This window comes from Trichomonas vaginalis, chromosome III (genome assembly GCF_026262505.1).
Source record: "Trichomonas vaginalis G3 chromosome III, whole genome shotgun sequence".
In the NCBI taxonomy this organism is placed as follows: Eukaryota; Parabasalia; order Trichomonadida; family Trichomonadidae; genus Trichomonas; species Trichomonas vaginalis.
In genome coordinates, this window is record NC_067205.1 from 11,587,852 (window position 1) to 11,608,317 (window position 20,466).

General features: G+C 30.0%; 8 protein-coding genes and 1 pseudogene across 9 annotated transcripts, besides 1 other annotated feature; 3 read left to right on the forward strand and 6 right to left on the reverse strand.

Moving 5' to 3' along the window:
• Positions 1-1,542: 1,542 nt before the first annotated feature.
• Positions 1,543-2,802, reverse strand: TVAGG3_0683840 (amphoterin-induced protein family; the record flags this gene model as incomplete). Its single annotated transcript, XM_001326989.1, has 1 exon — positions 1,543-2,802. One exon carries the CDS (start codon positions 2,800-2,802, stop codon positions 1,543-1,545), a length of 1,260 nt encoding a protein of 419 aa, XP_001327024.1.
• Positions 2,803-2,944: 142 nt separating this feature from the next.
• Positions 2,945-4,245: a mobile genetic element.
• Positions 3,041-4,165, forward strand: TVAGG3_0683860 (annotated as a pseudogene). Its single transcript has one exon. A coding segment is annotated over exon 1 (1,125 nt).
• Positions 4,246-5,748: 1,503 nt separating the features above from the next.
• On the reverse strand, positions 5,749-7,932 carry TVAGG3_0683870 (antigen BSP-related family; the record flags this gene model as incomplete). The annotated part of the gene is made up of 1 exon (XM_001326991.1): positions 5,749-7,932. The coding sequence occupies one exon, from the start codon at positions 7,930-7,932 to the stop codon at positions 5,749-5,751; it is 2,184 nt and encodes a 727-aa protein (XP_001327026.1).
• A 394-nt stretch (positions 7,933-8,326) lies between these two features.
• Positions 8,327-9,564, forward strand: TVAGG3_0683880 (uncharacterized protein; the record flags this gene model as incomplete). The annotated part of the gene is made up of 1 exon (XM_001326992.1): positions 8,336-9,514. One exon carries the CDS (start codon positions 8,336-8,338, stop codon positions 9,512-9,514), a length of 1,179 nt encoding a protein of 392 aa, XP_001327027.1.
• A 79-nt stretch (positions 9,565-9,643) lies between these two features.
• On the reverse strand, positions 9,644-10,893 carry TVAGG3_0683890 (galactose-binding domain-like family; the record flags this gene model as incomplete). The annotated part of the gene is made up of 1 exon (XM_001326993.1): positions 10,273-10,872. One exon carries the CDS (start codon positions 10,870-10,872, stop codon positions 10,273-10,275), a length of 600 nt encoding a protein of 199 aa, XP_001327028.1.
• A 308-nt stretch (positions 10,894-11,201) lies between these two features.
• TVAGG3_0683900 (spectrin binding) lies at positions 11,202-12,912 on the reverse strand (the record flags this gene model as incomplete). Its single annotated transcript, XM_001326994.2, has 1 exon — positions 11,347-12,456. One exon carries the CDS (start codon positions 12,454-12,456, stop codon positions 11,347-11,349), a length of 1,110 nt encoding a protein of 369 aa, XP_001327029.1.
• Positions 12,913-14,111: 1,199 nt separating this feature from the next.
• TVAGG3_0683910 (GTPase activator protein) lies at positions 14,112-15,903 on the forward strand (the record flags this gene model as incomplete). Its single annotated transcript, XM_001326995.1, has 1 exon — positions 14,130-15,860. One exon carries the CDS (start codon positions 14,130-14,132, stop codon positions 15,858-15,860), a length of 1,731 nt encoding a protein of 576 aa, XP_001327030.1.
• Positions 15,904-16,490: 587 nt separating this feature from the next.
• Positions 16,491-17,707, reverse strand: TVAGG3_0683920 (uncharacterized protein; the record flags this gene model as incomplete). Its single annotated transcript, XM_001326996.1, has 1 exon — positions 16,687-17,652. One exon carries the CDS (start codon positions 17,650-17,652, stop codon positions 16,687-16,689), a length of 966 nt encoding a protein of 321 aa, XP_001327031.1.
• Positions 17,708-18,866: 1,159 nt separating this feature from the next.
• On the reverse strand, positions 18,867-20,230 carry TVAGG3_0683930 (uncharacterized protein; the record flags this gene model as incomplete). Its single annotated transcript, XM_001326997.1, has 1 exon — positions 19,582-19,986. The coding sequence occupies one exon, from the start codon at positions 19,984-19,986 to the stop codon at positions 19,582-19,584; it is 405 nt and encodes a 134-aa protein (XP_001327032.1).
• Positions 20,231-20,466: the final 236 nt, after the last annotated feature.

Genomic DNA, 20,466 nt, shown 5'->3' on the forward strand with positions numbered 1-20,466 from the left:
TTTTCAAATTAGTTGATTTGCAATGAAAATTAAATAGAATATTACTATTTCTAAATGCATAACGTTCAATTACAGAAAGTTGTGAACCATCTTCAAACTTAATTTCACAATATACAGAATTTTCAAATGCACTTTCCCTAATTTTTGTTACTGTTTTAGGAATTGTGATTTGTAAGACTTCATTTATACTATATCCCCAAAACTCATAAATTTTTGTTTGTTCTGAATCCATTATTAGCGAATTTCTGTCAATAATGAGATTCTCTTTATGCATATAGGCAACAGAAATGTTTGCATTTCTAATAATCGCTGATGAAGAAAATAATGTTTTGTTAGTAAAAGATAATCTTAATTTAGGACTATACTCGGTAAATAAATGAAATCCAGTAACATTCATTGGTGAATTAGGGAAAATAATAAGTTTAAGATCATCACAAAAATCAACAGCTTGATCCCCAAAATAATCTAAAGGTCCTTGAATGGTCATATTAATCAAATTTCGACAACAAAAAAAGGCTAATTTTTCAATTCTTTTCACATTTTCCGGAATGGTAATTGTGACAAGGTTAGACATTTCAAATGAATATTCACCAATAGTTGTCACAGAATTTGGAATATCAAATTGTTCAAAAGATTTGTTGAAAATTTTAAAAATGCTACTTTTATCAGCTGAATAAAGGATTTCATTATCAATCATCAAGAAATTGTTTTTAGGATGAATCGAAAGATTAGACAGCATGACATAATTTAATGCTTCTGCACTGACTTTAATAACATTTTCTGGTATTTGTATTGATGTAATACCGCCAAATGCATACGCTTCTAAAGTGCTTAAATTTGAATCTTCCTCAAAAATAACAGTTTTTAATTTGCATAGATTAAATGCACTATCACCTATTATTTTCACAGATGCAGGTATTGTAATATTTGGTCCTAATGAAGTTTGATAAAATGCATCTGATTGAATTTCAAGAAGTCCTTTTGGGAAAAGTATATTGGAAAGCTTCTTGCATTGCTGAAATGCGTATTCACAAATTATTGTAAGTTTTGTGCATGTTGATAAATCAATACTTGCGAGATTACTGCAGTAACTAAATCCATAATGTTCAATTATAATTAAATTTGGGTTTTCTTCAAAAGTGAACGAATTTAAAGAACTAAGGCTAGAAAAGCAATTTCTCTTTATTATTTCGCATTTGGCTGAAATTCTGAGATCTGGCCATGGATCTCCAACTTTAGTAAGGTTTTTTCCACCATCTGAATAACAACTATCGTCAATATCTTTATAAACAACGAAAAGAAAAAGCATCATCATTCATTCAAGAATGAATTGTCCGAATTCATCATATTGTCATTTTGAAAATTCACAAATAATTGAGAAGATTACAATTTACATGTCAAAATTTTCGGTTCACACTTAAGGAAATAATGTATGTCAATGAATAGAGATTCCAAGATCAAAAACTAATAACAGAAATGAACATGATCTTTAATTCGGTTCTTTTTTATAAGAAATTTTATAATTGGTAAAAAAAATTGAAATTAACATACATAGAGAAATTTTACAGAATGATAATACAAACGTTTTAAATATTCGATTTTATTGGTGTTGCGAACAACTTGACATGAAACGATGACCTTGAGTGGAATTCCTGAATCATTGATCATTTTAAGATAGTTGATTGTTGAATTTTCAATTAAAATTGGGCATCGAATAGATTTGCATTCATTGAATGCAAATCTTGAAACTAATTCAACTGAGAGAGGAAAGTTAATGTATTTTAAGTTAAGACATTTGTTAAATGAGAAAGATTCAATAAGTGAAACACTGTTGTTAGAAATACTGATGTTTTCGATGTTGTTGCTGTGATTGAATGAATATTGACAAATTGTATTGCATTTGATAAAAACAACAATATCTTGTGAGTGACTAAGATGATAAATAAGATATTGTTTAGAATCTGAATTGTTTTTATAATAAATAGTATTATAATCACATATGTATTTATCTGATGAAAAACGACTGATGTTAGAAAGAGATTGACAATTTGATATTGAATTAATAGAGAAATTTTCTAAATTATTTATTTCTGTGAAATTGATTGATTTGAGTTTGTCACAGTTGATGAATGCATAATCTGATATAATTTTAACAGAAGATGGAATATTAATACTTTCTAATGAATTACAATGATCAAATGCTCTAACTCCAATAATCTCTGATCCTTCTCTAATTTCAACATTAGATAATCTATAACAACCTGAAAAACAACTATCAGAGATATTGGTAATATTAATAACATTTGTTAGATTAATGCAATTCTCAAAAACATTATTCATAATTTGGAAATTAGTCGATGGAAATATTACTCTAGATAAATTAATACAATCTTTAAACGAGAACATTCCTATGATACTCAAAGATGTTGAAGAAAAGTTAAATGAGTATATTTTTGAACAATTCATAAATGCATAGTTATAAATTTGAGAGAGTTGTGATCCCTCTTCAAAATTGATTTTATAAATTGTAGAATTTTCGAAAACTCTTTCTCTGATTTTTGTTACTGTTTTAGGAATTGCAATTTCATTGTAATTATAACCCCACCAATCGTAAACTGTAGATTGTTCCGAATCAGTAATCAATGCATTTTTGTCTATAACAATATTAGGTATATTCATATATGAAACTGAAATATTTGTTACTCGTTGAATAGTATATCGTGCAAACAGAGTTTTGTGGGTGAAATTCATACATATCTTTGGAGAGTCATTTGAACTAAGGGCAAAAGCATCAAGAAACATTGAAGTATTAGGAAAAACAATAAGTTCGAGTTTTTTACAATATGAGAATATTTGATTTCCAACAAAATCCAAAGTTCCTAAAAACGTTGCATTTACCAAATAATCGCATGAAAAGAATGCCTGGCCCCTAATAATCTTTATATAGGGTGTCCAAAGGTGCGTTTAGCACAGCGCTCTATATGAGACTATTAAAGGAGATATATGCTGATTATAAATATATAATAAAAAATATGAATATATGTATATGATGAGTATGTTGTATTTTGGCGCCATGCCGGGATATAAAATGAATTTTGAGACAAGAGGCGGTTTCGCGGAAAATTTTGGCGGGATTTTTTCATTTTTTTAATGAATCATAAAGAAAACATCCTCGCTCTTGCAAAAAAATGCAAAGACTGTAAAAAATCTACGAGACATTGGTAAAATGCTTCGGTATGGATGCTCCTAGCTATTCCACTGTAACGTATCATGTTAGGATGTATCACTTCATGAACAAAAAGGCGCCCATCATAAAAATTGACAAAAAATTGCCGGATCAAAGAAAAATCAAAGCAATTCTTCAAGCGCTAGATGAAGACCCAAGAGCATCACTCAGAAGGATAGAGGAGATGACAAAGATACCACGTACAACAGTCAGTTATTATCTGCACAATTATTTGAACTACAAACTAGCGTATACACGTTGGGTTCCGCACAACCTTAATTCAGTTCAAAAAAAATCTAGAGTCCAATCTTCGAAAGAGCTCCTCTCTATATTGGGTGCGTATCAATCCAAGAAGTTTCGCTTTTTAGTAACAGGGGACGAGTCTTGGTTTCAATATGCAACAGAAGCCAAAATCATGTGGATCCCGAAGGATGAAAATCCGCAAACATTCCCGAAGAAAAAATTGACACACCAATGATGATGTTGTCGGTTTTTTGGGGCGTGAATGGCATCATCGCAATTGATATTCTTCAAAAACCTAATACGATGAATGCTCAGTATCTAATTGACAATGTTCTTACTCAAATTATCAATTCTGATGAGTTTGAGAAATCCAAACAACAAAAACAAAAGTTTGCAATTCATTTTGATAATTCAAGAGTTCACAAAAGTCATAAGGTAATGAATTACTTGTTGGAAAACAATGTCAAAGTTGTTCCAAACCCAATTTATTCACCTGATATTGCACCCTCTGACTTTTATTTATTCGGCACGCTAAAAAAGAGAGCTGAAGGACGCGAATTCGCGAGTCCAGATGATCTTGAAAATTTTGTAAGAGAGCAATTTGAGCAATTTTCTCATGATGATTTAAAGCGTGTCTTTCAAGCCTGGATCGATCGCTGCGAACGCGTGATTGAATCCAATGGTGATTATATTTAAATAAACTTTATATATATGTAACTTGTTTATTTCTATTCGCAGTATTCAGGTTTGTGCTAAACACACCTTTGGACACCCTATATTTTCAGGAATTACGATTGATGTAATACGTGAATCATGAAAGCAATCGTTTCCAATTGTTGTTAGAGTATTTGGAAATGTAATTGATGAAATAGTTCCTTCTTGAAAGAGACTAGCTTCTAATGTTGTTACAGAGCTTGGAATTTCGAATGTTGGTGTTGGTTTTTTGCAAAAATAATACAAAATGTTCATATTTGCAGAAAAAACTGTCTTATTGACAACTTTAAGGAAAGGATTCTTTGGATTTACTGTAATATTTGATAACCATCCATCATTAAATAACATACCATGAACTTTGGAAACATTTTCTGGTATTTCAAATGTGTGAAAATCACATGCATAAAATACATATCTTGACAATGAAGTCAAATTTGATCCATCCTCAAAAATAAGAGTTTTTAGTTTCAAGCAATACATAAATGCACAATTTCCAATTTTTTCAACGGATGCAGGGATTGTTAGATTTGTCATTACATAATTGGAAGCAAAAGCTGAAGATTGAATATCAATAATACCTTTAGGCAAGAGTATATATGCTGCATTTTTGCATCCATCAAATGCATTGTATTTTACTGTTTTCAATTTTATGCATGATGATAAATTAATATTAGTTAGATTTATACATCCATTAAAACTATATCCTCCAATTGTTGTTAAGTTAGGATTGTCTTCAAAGGTAAAAGAAAGTAATGAAATCATGTTTTTAAAGCAATCATCAGCTATAATTTCGCATTTCGCTGAGATAATTAAATTTGGATATGTGTCTTCAACTTTGTTGAGTGTTTTAAAGTCTCTTGAATAGCAACTCGCATTTATTTCTTTGTAATTGGTCAAAATGGTAAATAAAATAAGCATTTAATCATCATTTTCTTCATTACATTTTCTTGTGATAAAAGTTTGATACTATGAATGATTGAAGTATAAAGGTGAAATTTATAAAATTAAATTGTGTCTTTATTTTGAAATATTGCGAGCTTGATTTTGATATTACAATAATAGTATGAAACATAGCTGCTACTATGATTCTGAGGTTTAGATTTGTGTTTTTGAAAATTTCAAAAGATTACATAAAATCTTCTTTTTTAAAAATTGTTTGAATGTTCAAAATTTCAGAACTTTGAACTTTCATGAAAATTAGAAACAAAAAATATTTAAGAAATTCTTGGTTCTGAGTAGTAATTCAAACTAACTTCTAAAAAAATGTGGATTTGTATGAAAAATTTATGTGTCCATTTGTTTATGACTGTGAAAAGAGTAAAATTACGTAAACATGACATTATCTAATAGTTAACTTGTGAACATTAGTCATTTTAGGGCTCTACTTGAATTCCTTTTCATTTTTGAGACTTTGAATGTTTGTACTTTGCTATCCAAAGAACTCAGATGAGAACTCACTGTCAATTAGTGTCATAATTTTATTTATGATATTATCCCATTAAAACAACTACATTCTTATCTAGTAGAAGAGTTTTCGAGAATTTCTGTAAAGAGTACATTCATATTTAATTGGAAAGATGTCGCCAAAAAAGATTTGCAGAACTATTAAATAGTTGAAATTTAACTTTTTGCCTGTTAGAATCATACAAAAATTGGCATGAAAAAACAAGCTTTGAAGAAATACCTGATTCTGAAATCATTTTAAGGTAGTCAACACTTGTATTCTCTATATTTATAGGGCATCGTATTGATCTACATTCATTAAACGCATAAGCAGCTACTGTTTGAATTGAAAGAGGGAAGTTAATGTATCTGAGTTGGGGACAATTATTGAATGAGAATTCTTCAATATGAGAAACACTATTCGGTGAAATGCTAATATTCTTAATATTGTTGCTATGATTAAACGAAAATCTACAAATGGTATTACAACTTACAATAAGAACTTTATCTAAAGAATTTCTCGCGTGATAAACTAGATCAAGTTTTGAATTGTTTTTATAATAAATCGTGTTAAAATTACATTCATAATTATCGGATGAAAAATCAGTGATGTTAGTAAGAGATATACAACCTGAAAATGAATTAATTGAGAAATTCTCTAATAAGTTATTTGATATGAAGAAAATTGTTTTCAGATTATTGCAATTAATGAAAGCATAATCTGAAATAATTTTCACAGATGATGGTATATTTAATTTCTCCAAAGAATTACAATTTTCAAATGATCCAACTCCAATAATCTCTGATCCTTCTTTAATATTAATTTGGCTTAAATTAGTACATCCTGAAAAACAGTTATCAAGAATATTATTCATAAAATTAACACTTTCTAAATTAATGCAATTTTCAAAGGCATTATTCATCACTTCAACATCTGATGATGCAAAACTTACAGAAGATAACAAAATGCAATCTTTTAGAGCTGAAAATCCGAGAGATCGCAAATATAAAGAAGAAAAGTTAATGGATCCTAACATTGAACAGTTTCTGAATACATAATTCTCAATTTCAACAAGCTGCGAATCTTTTTCAAAATCTATCTGTCGAATTGTCGAGTTTTCAAAAGCACTTTCTCTGATTCTTGAAACAGTTTTCGGAATAGTAATCTTTAAGACATTGAAACCCCAGAATTCATATATTTTTGTTTGATATGAATCCATTATAAGTGTATTTTTGTCTATTACAAGATCTAGTTTATCAAGATATGATATTGAGACATTTGTAATTCTATAAATTGAATTATAATTAAATCGAATTTTACAAGTGAATTTCATTCGGATTTTTGGAGATCTGTTTGAAATGAATTCATATCCTTCAACTTTCATTGTTGTATTCGGAAAGACAATAAGTTCAATGTTATTACTAAGTGCAAATATATTACTACCAATGTTTTCTAGAGGCCCTAAAAATGTAACATTTATCAAATTCTTACAATCACAAAAACATATTTGTTCAATCCTTTTTACATTTTCTGGTATTGCTATTGCGGTTATCTTTGATTTATAGAAGCAGCCCTGTCCTAATGTTGAAACAAAACTCGGAATTTCATATGTTTCGAAAGTTTTATTAGAAATAAAGAATAAAATACATTTATCTGCCGAAAATACTGTGTTATTTTCTACAAATAAGTATTCATTCTTTGGATGAAGCGTGAGATTTGTTAGTTTTCCATCTGTAAATGCATATCCATCAACATTTGTAACTTTTTCTGGAATTTGAAATGAACTTATCGAGCATCCAGAAAATACAGCCCATTCTAAAGTTAATAGATTAGAACCTTCTTCAAAAGTAACATTTTTTAAATTAACGCAATCTGAAAAGGCAGTACTACCAATAATTTCCACTGATGCTGGAATTATTACACTAGTTAATAACTTATCATATTGAAAAGCAGATATTTGGATTTCTTGAAGTCCTGTTGGTAATAGAATCATACTAATTTCATCACAAGAACTAAAAGCATAGGAAGAAACTGTTATAAGTTTAATGCAGGATGATAAATTAGCAATGGAAAGATGTATGCATGATTGAAAGCTGGAACTTCCAATTGTTGTTAAGTTAGGGTGGTCTTCAAAGGAAAACGAAATCAACGAATTTAGTTTATAAAAGCAACTTTCTTTTATTTCTTCACACCGTGCTGATATCCTAAGATGCGGTGATGTATCATTGACTTTATTAAGTGTTTTCCCGTCATTTATGTAACAACCTTGATCAATATCTTTGAAAAGAGCCAAAAGGATAATCATAATGAATCACTTATTCGTTCTTTTTTGATGTCTTTGTTTATGGTAGAATTTACAAACGAATATAGAAAACCTGGCAATTCGAAAATTCAAAACTTTGTAAAAATGTCTTTCTGACGAGTACATTGTGTAGGTAATAGTATAAAATTTAGGAATTGTCGATCCGGTTTCCTATCCTTCCTGAAAGGCTTGGTATGAAAAACCTGAAAAATAGAAATATCTTGAAATCTAATATATAGCAAATTTTCATTGTTTATTTTATTAGTTTTTCGGTTAGTTAGAGGATGAACCTCACAAATTTTGAGCATCGATTCAATATGATAAATATATAAATTTCAATCTCATTAATAAGATTTATGAAAACCAAGAAAATTTTACACTGTCAAATTCAGTCTTGTTAATTTTAATGTTGTCAGCCATATTTTCTTTATCTTTATTAACAATATCCTCATATCCTATCCGTCAGAAGAAGGGAAAAGAAGTCTACTATGAAATAGTCGATAACTCAAACTTTGTAAAATTTTCATCAATCAAAAACTTAGAATTTGAATTATATTCAAAAGATAATGACAAACTTACCCTCATCTATGCATCAAAAGGGGATCCAGGAATCATTGGCTTCGTCAATGGAAATATGAACATCATTATCAAGGTAATTTCAAAGGATAATTTAGAAACAATGCTTGATATTTACACTCTTGATACGGAACCACAAAATTCTAAACTGAAAGCCAAAGGTTTTCTTTTATTAAATTCAAGGTCGACAATAATTCCACCAGATATTACACAATCGAAAGAAATTTCATACGACAAGATCAAAGATAAACTTGTAATTATAAACTCGCTCATAAAATATACAGGAAAAGGAGTTTATACAGAAAAAGATGATAACGCAACCGAAATGCCGCCAATAAAGATAATAACTGATGATGAAATGGAAGAAATCGTCAAACCAAAAGAAAAGAAGAAAATACACCTGAAAAGTCAACTTGAAAAGGAAATCGAAGATGAAGCAGAAGATTTCCAATCGCAAAAGGTACAAAAGCAAGACATTAAGAAAGGAAAGTTACGTGCAAGGCCAGATAATGATGATGACGACGATTCCGAAGAAATTCAAACTTCTCCAAAAAGAAACGGAAAAGATGAAAAGGACAAGATGGATGATGACTACGATGATGACATGGAAATGAAGAATCAACACGGAGACTCTAAAGATGAAGAAAATGATGATAATTTTAATAAAAAAGCAACAAAAGATAACAGGAATCAAGATTCAGATTTAGATAATGATACTGATGCAAAGGCACACAACAATAATGGAAATCAAGAACCTGGAAAAGATAATAAAGATAATTTTGAAAAAGATACTGACAGATTCGAAGAAGATGATGAACTACTTAATGCAAAGAAGCTTAAGAAGTCAGGTTCGTCTAATTTCAGTTTAATTTTGGTAATAATTGTTGCAACAGCGGTTATCAGTTTCTTTATTTACAAACAGTACTTTTCTGATGAAAGTAAACGATCACCAGGAAATTTCAGAGGTTCAGAAGATGATCTTGGCGATGTCAAATTTTCTCCATTATAATAGTTTGTTTATAATAAATGTTTATTGTCTATCGAAGATATTATGCATATTTTTAATCAATAACTTTTTATTCATGAAATTTAAAATAAAATTTCTAACGAAATGAAGCCAATAAAAGATCTATCGAATATTTGGCATTTCCGTGTGTTACACCAATTAAATTCACCTACATATCCGAATAATTCAATACGATAAAGATCAAGAGCATAAGTATCAACTTCTGGGTCAAATCTGGGGCCAAAATTTTGTAACCTAAATATACTATATCGTCTTGATGTTGAAACTTTAATATAAGCTAGTCTATTTGATGGAATAAAAGATAGAGATGTGTTTTGAATTAGGTCAAAGTTTATTCCATCATTTGATCCTAGTATCTGAAAATGCCTTTGATATCCATTATATGAAACTATATAATATCCTGTAAGTGTAATTTGAATATTCTGAAATTCAAGTTGGTACCATTGATAGTTTTTTTCTTCTGAAATCCATCGGTAAGGTTCATTCGGAGTTGTTTCTGATATAGTGTCAATGATTTTATAAGGTCCATCTATATCATAACTATATGGATGAAATGAACTGACTGTTGAAAAGACTGCATTTGCATTATTCGTGGTATTTCTGATATAACATATGAGACCAAGATATGATGAACTGTTGTAATCAACTCTATAAGATAGCATTAAATGTTATATGCAAGACATCAACATAAAAAAATGAAAATAATTCAAGAATCTATTGGGCACAGAGAAATCTTTTATTTATGAGGTTGAAATTAGAATAAAAGGTGTGATATTTCCAATAAATGGATTTCTAAGTAAGCGGCAATTGTAAATACTACACTCAGCAAATTCATCTACATAGCCAAATAGCTCTATACGATAAAGATCAAAGGCATAATTGCCATCAAATCCAGGACCAAGATTTTTCAACCGAAATGTGCGATACCATTTCAATTTTGATATGTTAACATAAGCTAAATAATTATCTGGATGGGAAGCAACTGTGGTATTTTCAATAAGATCAAAGTTAGTTCCATCATTGGATCCAAGCATTTCCATATACCTTATACGTCCTCTATATGTATACACATAATATCCAGTAAGTGCAATTTTAAATTTTTTGAATTCAAGCTGATACCACTGGTAGTTCGTTGCTTTTGAAACCCATCGAGTTGTATCATCTGGCTGTGTTTCTGATATACCATTAATGACCCAATAAGGACGATCTGATTTGTTCCATGAAGCATGAATTGAACTAGCAGTTGGAACGACATCAAATGAATGATTTGTGGTATTCCTAATGTAATATACGAGACCAAGATACGATGAACTGTTGTAGTCGAGTTTATAAGGAAACATTAGTTACGAAACCAAAATCATTTTTATAAAAATAAATGTTATTGGATTTCTGTATCGCTTTCCATAAAATCATTCGATAGGATTTTATAGTTGGTATACAGAATTCCTACTGATTTAACAAAATGAAAGGTTCTAAAACTATATATTGTTGTTAACGCCTTTGACACTTATATTTAGTATATTGAAGCTTTCAATAAATTTACCCAAGCGTTAAGAAAGCAAAACTTGACTTTAAATCTTGATCTAACAACTATTGAAGCTGAAGTTTCTTCAAAAGCATCTGTAACATCATTTCTGATTGCCGATAAACTCATTGACAGTCCATTAAACGAAAGAAATCAATAAATAATTTGGAAAAAATCAAAATACCATTAATTATACCCAAATCTATAAAACATCACTAGCATTAGTAATCATAATCAAACAAAAGATTTACAAATAATAAAAAAAATACATAGATAAAATAACATAAAATTAGTCAGAAACTAAGGCTTGGATCTCTTTAAATCCATTCCTTTTCGCAATAGATAATACAGTATCTCTGTTCATATCTTCTATCTCAACATCTGCTTTAAAATCAACTAAAACTTTTGCAGATTCAATTGAATTGTTATCAGCAGCAAAAATTAAAGCTGTCTTTCCATTTCTGTTCTGGTGGTTGACATTTGCACCGATACTTGCTAAGAAAGTAACTGTTTCTGTGTTGTTCTTTCCAGCGGCAATCATAATTGGAGTATTTCCCCATTTATCTTCGTGTTCAATATTAGCGCCACTCTCAACTAATGCTCTAACAATGTTTACTGAATTGTTTGCACTTGCTATTATCAAAGCTGTCCAATTATTTCTATCGTTTTCTTCCAAATTAATTTGTTTTGTCAACAAAATCTTTGTGCATTCGATTGCACTGTTGTAACTTGAAACCATTAATGGTGTCTTCCCATTTAAGTCATGTATAGAAAGATCAACGTTTTTATCGACCAACATTTGTAAAATTCTGTGACTGTTTTGGATAATTGCGTAATGAGCTGGTGTCCAATTGTATTTATCTGTGGAGTTCAAGTTACTTTTGGCTTCAATTAAGATCTTTGCCACTTCAATAAAGTTTTCTTCGCATGCCCAACTTAATGCGGTCTTAAATTTTGAATCTGGTACACTTACATTGGCTCCTCTGTTTATTAAGAGTCTAACAATAGGAACTAAACCAACTCTTGACGCCGCAATTAAAGCTGTTTCTCCGTTTTCGTCTTTGGAGTTAATATTCTCTAGTGAATGTAGTTTTGGATAGAACATTTTCAAATTGAATGAGTACAATGTTGAATACCAAGAATATTTGAAATTATATTTCGTCATCAAAGTTTTGACAGTTTTGTTATGATGAGATCTTACTGCATATTCAATGCAGTTCTGAGTAAGATCGAATTGCTCTAAACACTTGAGTATGATCTCTTTGGAATTTCCAAAAAATGCATTTTCCAATGTACGAACAGTAATCTTTGCATTGTTTAAAACAAGGAAATTGAAACACTTTGTTGCTCCAAATTGAGCTGAAAGATCAATTAGTGATAAGCCGCCAGAAGTTCTCATATTAATATTAAATCCGGCATTTTGAGCGAACTGTTATAGCATATCGGAATTGTCCCAGAAAACGCAGTGATTTACAGTGTTTTGTGGATAGATATGATAGATGTCATCAATAGTTCTGTATGATTTAAGTTGAATAGTAGAATTCTTGATGATTTTTAATGTTACTAATGCCTCCAGAAGAGACTTGTTTATAAAGTAATAAGTGGGCGATAAATGAAAATCAAATGCTTCATAAATTTGTTGAAGAAGTTCTGTAAAGAACCGAAGCTGATGCAATCGTTTTGAACTTATCACATCAACTATTGCTGTAATTGCAGGTATAGTGATATCTCCGTTTTGAATTTCAGCTTTTAATATTGTGATTAAGTTTGGGATTTGATTGAAATCACATGACCATATTATTTCAGTAATGTTTATTAGGTGCAAATGATTTTGTGGTAAGTCTTGCAATGAGATTTTGTTCATGGAGAGATAAAAAAAATTATAAATGTTCTTTATGAATTTAATTTTCAATTGAAAAATTTGAAAATGCAATAGCTTGATCGTTAATGTTTTACTTTGACTTAATTCGGAATAGAATTTAAGTAAATATTAAAATTCGAATCTATATTTTTTGAAAGGATTATCAAAATATTGAAAACATTGAATGAATAAAAGCCAGTAATTCAATTAATTATATATAAAATATAGTTTGTACGAAGAATATCAAATATTGTTTTATCGAAAACTTATCGTTCTTTAATTATATGACTAATAAGCTAAATCATGTATTTCTCAAATATAAAATAATGACTTTTGAAGCCACTGAAATAATTGAATATTTCTTTCTGAAAAATTTTAATTAAACGAAAATAATGAGAGCGATAGGTTTATTTTAAAATTGAATTTTGAATTAATATATAATAGTAACTTCGTAAAATTATCAATTTAGTTAAAATGCATTTTTTTCTAAAATGGGAAAAATTTTAAATATTACTTATTTCATTCTAAACAATATGTTAATAATTTAATTTATGTTCATGTAACTGTCAAAAAATAAAGCCTCATACATTTCATCTAATATTTAAACTATAACATCAGCATTAAGTATATTTATATAATCTTCGTGGAAGTTGATATTAATAGCAATTCATGGTTAATTTCTATGATGCTGTGTTGTTTCAATGAAAGAGACTTGAATAATAGCACCCCATCTACCTGTATAACTCAAAAAATATGTTTTGATATTCATTAATCAAATTTTTGAGGATAACAAATGAAATTTAACCGATATTTCGAATAAACTCAGAATAACTGTTTGAGTAATGCATGATGAATCCAAATATTTTACAATGAAACCAATAAATGTTGGATCAAGTTTGGATACATTTTTTACAAAATCATTTACTATACTAATCTTGTTTAAAAAAAATAAATCGCTAAAATTTTTGAAAATCTCAAATATTCTATCTACTCACAAAATTTGAATGCGAGTAGCGAAAATAAATATCATCCATGGTTTGCTTATGTTAAATCTGATTATGCTAAAAAATATTTCTGACATTCAAAAACTAAAAAACATTTTTAATATAGAATTTTTACACTCATCAAATATTTTTTATATACTAATATTGCCATTTTTGAATTGATGTCACTTTTTAATATTTATTTTTGGTTTTTGATTCAAAAATTAAATGTTTTATGAGCACTTAATGCGGGAATGGAAACTATCCTCAGAAGACAACTTCGGATTTTATAACGAAATAAATGTTACTGATCCTCCTGAATGGGAGAGTGAAGAAATCAGAAGATTATCTGCTTTCAAGAATCTACCACAGTTTGAACCAAAAATAAATGAAAGTCTAAAGCAAACATTTAGATACGGCATTCCACACACTTTGCGAAGAAAGTGGTGGTTTATAGCGAGTAAAGGACTTAAATTGCTTTCTCAAGCCGGTGATGTTTGGCCAAATGCCTTACGTTCATCATTAAAAGTACCAATGACTAGTACATCCCAGTTCGGTGGAGCAATTGACTTGCTTCCTTTCCTTCATCCCGAATTAGCTGAAAAAGTCAAGCAATTTCTCCATGTTGTTTGGGTTCGGAACAAACACATCACATTTTCTCCTTTAATTCCTACTGTTTCTGTTCTCTTACTCCTCTATCTCGAACCTTCTCTCGCTTATCTCTCAATTCAACAGATGATTAACAAATCTACGAAAAATTCTTGGTACTTTACATTGACTAGAGAGTCATTCATAGCATCTGTTACGGGATTTCGTGCTTTAATTGCTTCAAAAATCCCAGCAATATCGAAAAAAACATTTGAGCTTGGACTAGATATTGCCCAGATTGGTCTAGCCTTATTCCCTGTCTTTTTTCTTCCATTTACACCTATCCACGTTGCTCTAACTCTCTTCGACAGTTTCGTTTCGGAAGGAAGAAAAATTTTAGTCAGATTTGCGATTTCTCTTTTCGATATACAGAAAACCGAATTACTACAATGCAAGACGAGCGAAGATTTCCTATCTACACTTGTTGATGGCATGAATATGCTTTCATCCCCGCATTCAACGACGAAATTCCTTGAGAACTCATTCAAAATATTCCTCTCCAGGCCACGCCATATCGATAAGTTCGAGCTAAAAGCGATGGACGATTGTACAGATAAAGGATCGAATCTTTATACGTCACAGAACGTCATTGGCATGATGTCTCCTAGTATGACCAACTTATTTGCAGAAAGGAGAAGAAGAATGTCAAGCGACGATTGCGAAAACCTCGATGTTATCAATATTGGCGATACAATGAGAGGCGCGATAGCTTTGGAGACAATGATGAAGTTCTCTCCTGAAGGTATTGAAGAATCCACACGCAAACTACAGAAAGAACTCGCGGAATCAGCGATGCCAGTTGTAATCAACGGAAAACTACTGACGAACGACAACTTTTACATGCTCAGAGAGCAACTACCAGCATCGGTATCGAGATACGATGCACGTAGGGTCTTTTCGATGAGTAATGACGGAACATCTTTGTTATCTTTGTTCGAAAAGTCATCGAAGAAGGCTCCTTACATCATATTGGTAAAGACAGCGAAGAACCGCGTTATTGGGGCTTATTTGGGTGAACCAATTAACCCAGAAATGTGCGCATTCGGAAGATTCTACGGAAAACCAGGAAGTTTTGTCTTTACTTTGGATCCTCTTGTTATTTACAAACAGGATCCACCACCAAACAACTTGTTCCAGGCTGCTTTCAAGCACTCCATAACAATTGGAGGTCCTAGACCTGCAATTCACATCGAGGATGGTTTTCACATAATTTTCAGCGAAAAATGTGAAACTTTCCACAGCCCTGCACTCACAGAGAACCCAAGTGGAGATCCAATCATCGATGTCGAGCTTTATAGACTTTCTTTGTAACCAATATATATATAAAATGTTATATTTAACTTTTAGTACACAAACTCTATCTTTCGCCCTGAAATTTTTTGAATCTCTTTCAAGATCATAATTTTTACAATAGAAATTTGTCTATTTGAATGCCATAATGTTTAAGAAACAGGTAGTTAGAAATATCATATAGTTCGTCGGTCTCTTCGATATGGTAATCATCAGATATGCGTTTGGCAAGAGTCAAATATGAATTTGCATAGCGATTATGAGAAGCTCTTGATTCTGTTTCAGTTTCGAAACATTTGGAGATTGAAAAGTTATGTTCAAAAGCGAGATGGTATATTTTGAAATCAAGTGAAGCATATGTGCTGTTACTTGCGTATTTTCGGTCAAGAATCATTCATTAAAATGTAAATTAGTAAATTAGTAGTGAAGAACAATGAACCTGATGTGTATTTTCGATATTATATTCAACTTTTTACGATATTGAATGATTTTACAAACTTTGAAAAAGCAAAAACTTATTGAAAAAAAAATCATTCAAAAAATATGGCGAAGTAAAGAGAATGAAGATATATTGTCATTCAAATGGCATAATTGAACAATAAATGTCAACATATTTATTGACAGTAAAGATAATGATGGTGCACTATGATGAAATTATATGTTATTTGAGAGACAATTATGGAAATCATACATCAATCAATTAGGAAAGAAGCTGAGGAACTATGTATTCATTTAAATCGTGTATTTTCGATGAAATAACGAAGATTCATTGTAATTAAAGAAATTGAAATAACATTTTATTAATACAAATACAAAACGATGCGAAATTGATATAAAAATCGCGTTTTTAAAGTTGCATTTCCATAGGAATGTTTAATTGAACCAAATTCTCTTCTTCCAAGTCCTTTTCTGCAGGAATTGTTGGAATGGCAATCAAAGATTTGTTTTTTGATGATTTTACTGCAACAAATTCTTCAATTTCTGCATTTGGATCGGCAACTGGTTCTTCTGGTTCTGATTCCTCTTCATAGTCATCAGAAACTTCTTGTACTTCAATGTCCTGAACAGTTATTGGTGTTTGAGATGAATTTCCGCTATCAGATTTATGATGGACTGAAAGATGGTCGTGGAGCTGTTCCTGAGCGTAATACATGGTGTATAGCTTGGGTAAATCGATTTCACTTTTCTCAATGATTGATTCTGGGTCTTCTGGATAATTTTTGAGCGCATTAAGGATTTTGTTAATGTATTCAAAGCATAATGCTTCGAATTTGTATAGCTCTGTAAAAGTATGACTATATCTGACCCATGCGGATTTGATTCTTCGCCATTGAAACCTTTTATATTTCTTATGAGTTTCAAGAAGAAGTTTGTCAAGGTTGTAGAGTCTTTCTGCTGAATCTCGTTCAGCTTTAACAGCATTCTGATAGAAACTTGATGTTGGTTTGTAATTATATTTTGCAAAATGAGAATTTTGAAAATCGCGCATAAAATCTTGATATGCATTAAGTCTATCTGTCCTTACTCGAACTAAAACGGCAAATCTTGCGTTGATGTCTTTAAGATCTTCAAGTGAACGTCGATAACTTTTTGCAGCGTTTTTGTAATACTCTGAAAGCCTCTTGTATATTTCATCAATGGTGTCAATACTCGTTTGATACATTGTTGCATCAAATTGTACTAAGTTGTTCATGTTATATGCGTAATTTCTGTAAACATCTGAAATCTTTTCTAATTTGTCGATAGATTTCAACATAGCAGCAACGAATTGATCCAATTCATTCTCATCGATAGTCACTTTCTTTGATTCCATCCCTATTTTGAATTATCGCTTTTTTCGTCGTATTGTCACCTTTACAACGATCTGATTTTCAATTCCTTTGTTAGGGGTGTGTAACCATAAAAATTTAAAGAAAAAATAAATATGGGTATGAACATTATAGTTTGCTATTTTTGAATTGATTTTTATCGTTATGGTTTATGAATCAAAAAAAAATTCCGAAATCATATAAAATGTTATTAACTGCATGTGTGGAATTCATATTTTCAGAAGACAACAATAAATCATATAAATCTTTGAATAATTTTAGTGGTTAATAGATTACAAGATAGCATAATAAAGAGTCTTTATTTTTTCATGTAATATCAATGGTTAAGAGTAGATACTTTTTAAATAATAAAATAAAAATAAAAAATAAAAGAGTAAAAGAATATTTTTAGAAAGGAATGTAAGGATGTCAATTTGGAAGAAAAGTGAGAAAATTCCTAAAATGCTAAAAATGAATTTTCCAAACGTATTTTTTTATCTCATTTTTTTGATTTTGAAAAAAATTTGGAGAGAAGAACTCTTCGTTTTTGAATTTTATCACGATGGTTTTAAAGTATATTAGACACATGTATTGGTATTACTATTTTTGTATATTTTGAGAGAAAATCCCTAAAAAGTGAGAAAATCTAAGACGGTTTGAGAAAATATATAAACTATTGAAAATTTGAATTAAACTTCTAATTTGGAAAAACGAAATTTGGAAAGAAGAAAATTCAAAAATCGAGATTTAGACTCAGCATCAAATGGAGAACAAAATGTTTCTTCATATGAAGGAAAAAAATTTTCTTGTGAAGAAATAGAGCTTTTAAAATTTTATTGTATGTAATGAAATAAACAAATATTAAAATTATTTTTTGATAACAAGAAAATTCCCAATAGAAAATATTTGAGAGAAAGAAAAAAAGAAAATTGAAAAATATTACTCTCCTTTATATTTCATGAGATTTTAAATTTATTCTCATAAAATTGACAATTTTATACGTTTAGATGAAAATAAGTGATTTTGGTTGAAATAGAAATTATTATTTGCTTACAGCTATCAAATAGATTTTTGCTATTTTGATTAAAATTTGTTCATCAAATTAATAAATTTTTTCTAAATATCTTAAATATCTGGATCACTCACATATACAATGAATTGAACGATAAAAATAATACAAACTCAACTAAGTTTCCTGTCTTTCAACTAAAAAAAATTATGCAAATTAAATTAAATTGTTTATTCAAATATAAAACAAAGAAGAAGTAATTACAGTTATCATAAACTTTATGAATAACTCTGTAATTGGTTCAGATTTTCGTAAAAATATTTTTATTAATATCGATAAGAATACGTTTACCTACTATCACAACATATCGATAAACAAGAGTAGAGTGATTTTTATCATCGAAACTTTTTAAAAGCTGTAAGCTGGAAGGAAAAATCTTGTTTTATCTGAGTTAGTTGTAGAACTATTGATGCACGAGTTATCATTGTGATGTAGAAGGATGTCAATGTACTGACTGAAGGATATGAAGTGAATTGAATTTCATTGCATTTCAATTTGATCAAAATTTGTTGAAATGATATGAATGTGTCAACATCTGTATCACTCTCTTTCACTCCTTCCCTATTCTTTCGAGAACGAAGCTAGCTTAGCTTTCGCTGAGCAAATTGACACTTTTGATGCCCTAAACGTACATGCTCTCAAATTTATCGAAAAAAATTATACCACCTAAACTAGTATATTCTTATTTTAAATATGATATTATCCTTAGAATCCACACTAGAATATATTTAAATCAACTTTTAAAAAAGTTCGAATCCTGCGCATCTCACTTTTTAAATTTTCGAAAAGGAAAATTATATTCTCCTAAAATGAAAACAATTTTCCGAATTGACATCCTTAAGGAATGTTATCAAAATTTGGTAACTTACATCCTATTCTTAGAAATATGACCGATGATGCTGACATCATCGTCTTCTGACTCAAAATTATGAGCTTCGTAAGAAACTTCGCCATCAATTGTTCCAATAAGCTCTATCTTATTGATAGCTATGCATGGTGGATCTCCTGGGCAAGCTTCATCCTGAATAAGACTGATATATCTTGTATTATAAGATTCGCTGAATTTATATGTTTTGTCCTTGCAGTAAACCATTTCCATATCTTTTTCGACTGAATGAACTGTCTTCCATGTAACATTGTCATTCGAAATCTGGAAACTCCATGAGTAAAGGCAGCAGCGGCAGCAGTATTCGATATCATAGCAGCAGCAACCATCAGATCCGGATTCACCGCAGCATCCAGCTTTGATATAATATCCATTTAATCTCATGTTGCTGTTTTTGATACTTAAAGTAATCCATGGGTGATCTGTACTTTTACGACCGCATTCTGAGCACCAGTCATACTTTTTCTACATTTGATTGAATGCATATTCAGGTTTTGTTTTTTGAATTGTGCCATTTATATACTGTGAAGATGATCCACTGACTGAGCATTCTACCATACCTTTGTGATAAGCATTTTTAAGGATAGAATTAGAATCAGTCAAAAGACTTTCGCAAATTACAAAAAGCATTAATTTTTTTATGTCAGATTCTAATAGCATAAGTAATTCTTTCGTTAATGTAACAATAAATGTACCCATTTACCTTATTAATTTAGCTGCTCTTGACAAAAATATCCAAAAGAAAACCTAGAGTTTGTGTTGGAGATCAATCAAGATTTGGAATACTCAGTCCACAAGCTAAAAGAGCTAAGTTTAATTCATTCATTGTAAAAATAAAAAAATTATTGAAAGAATTCTTTCAAT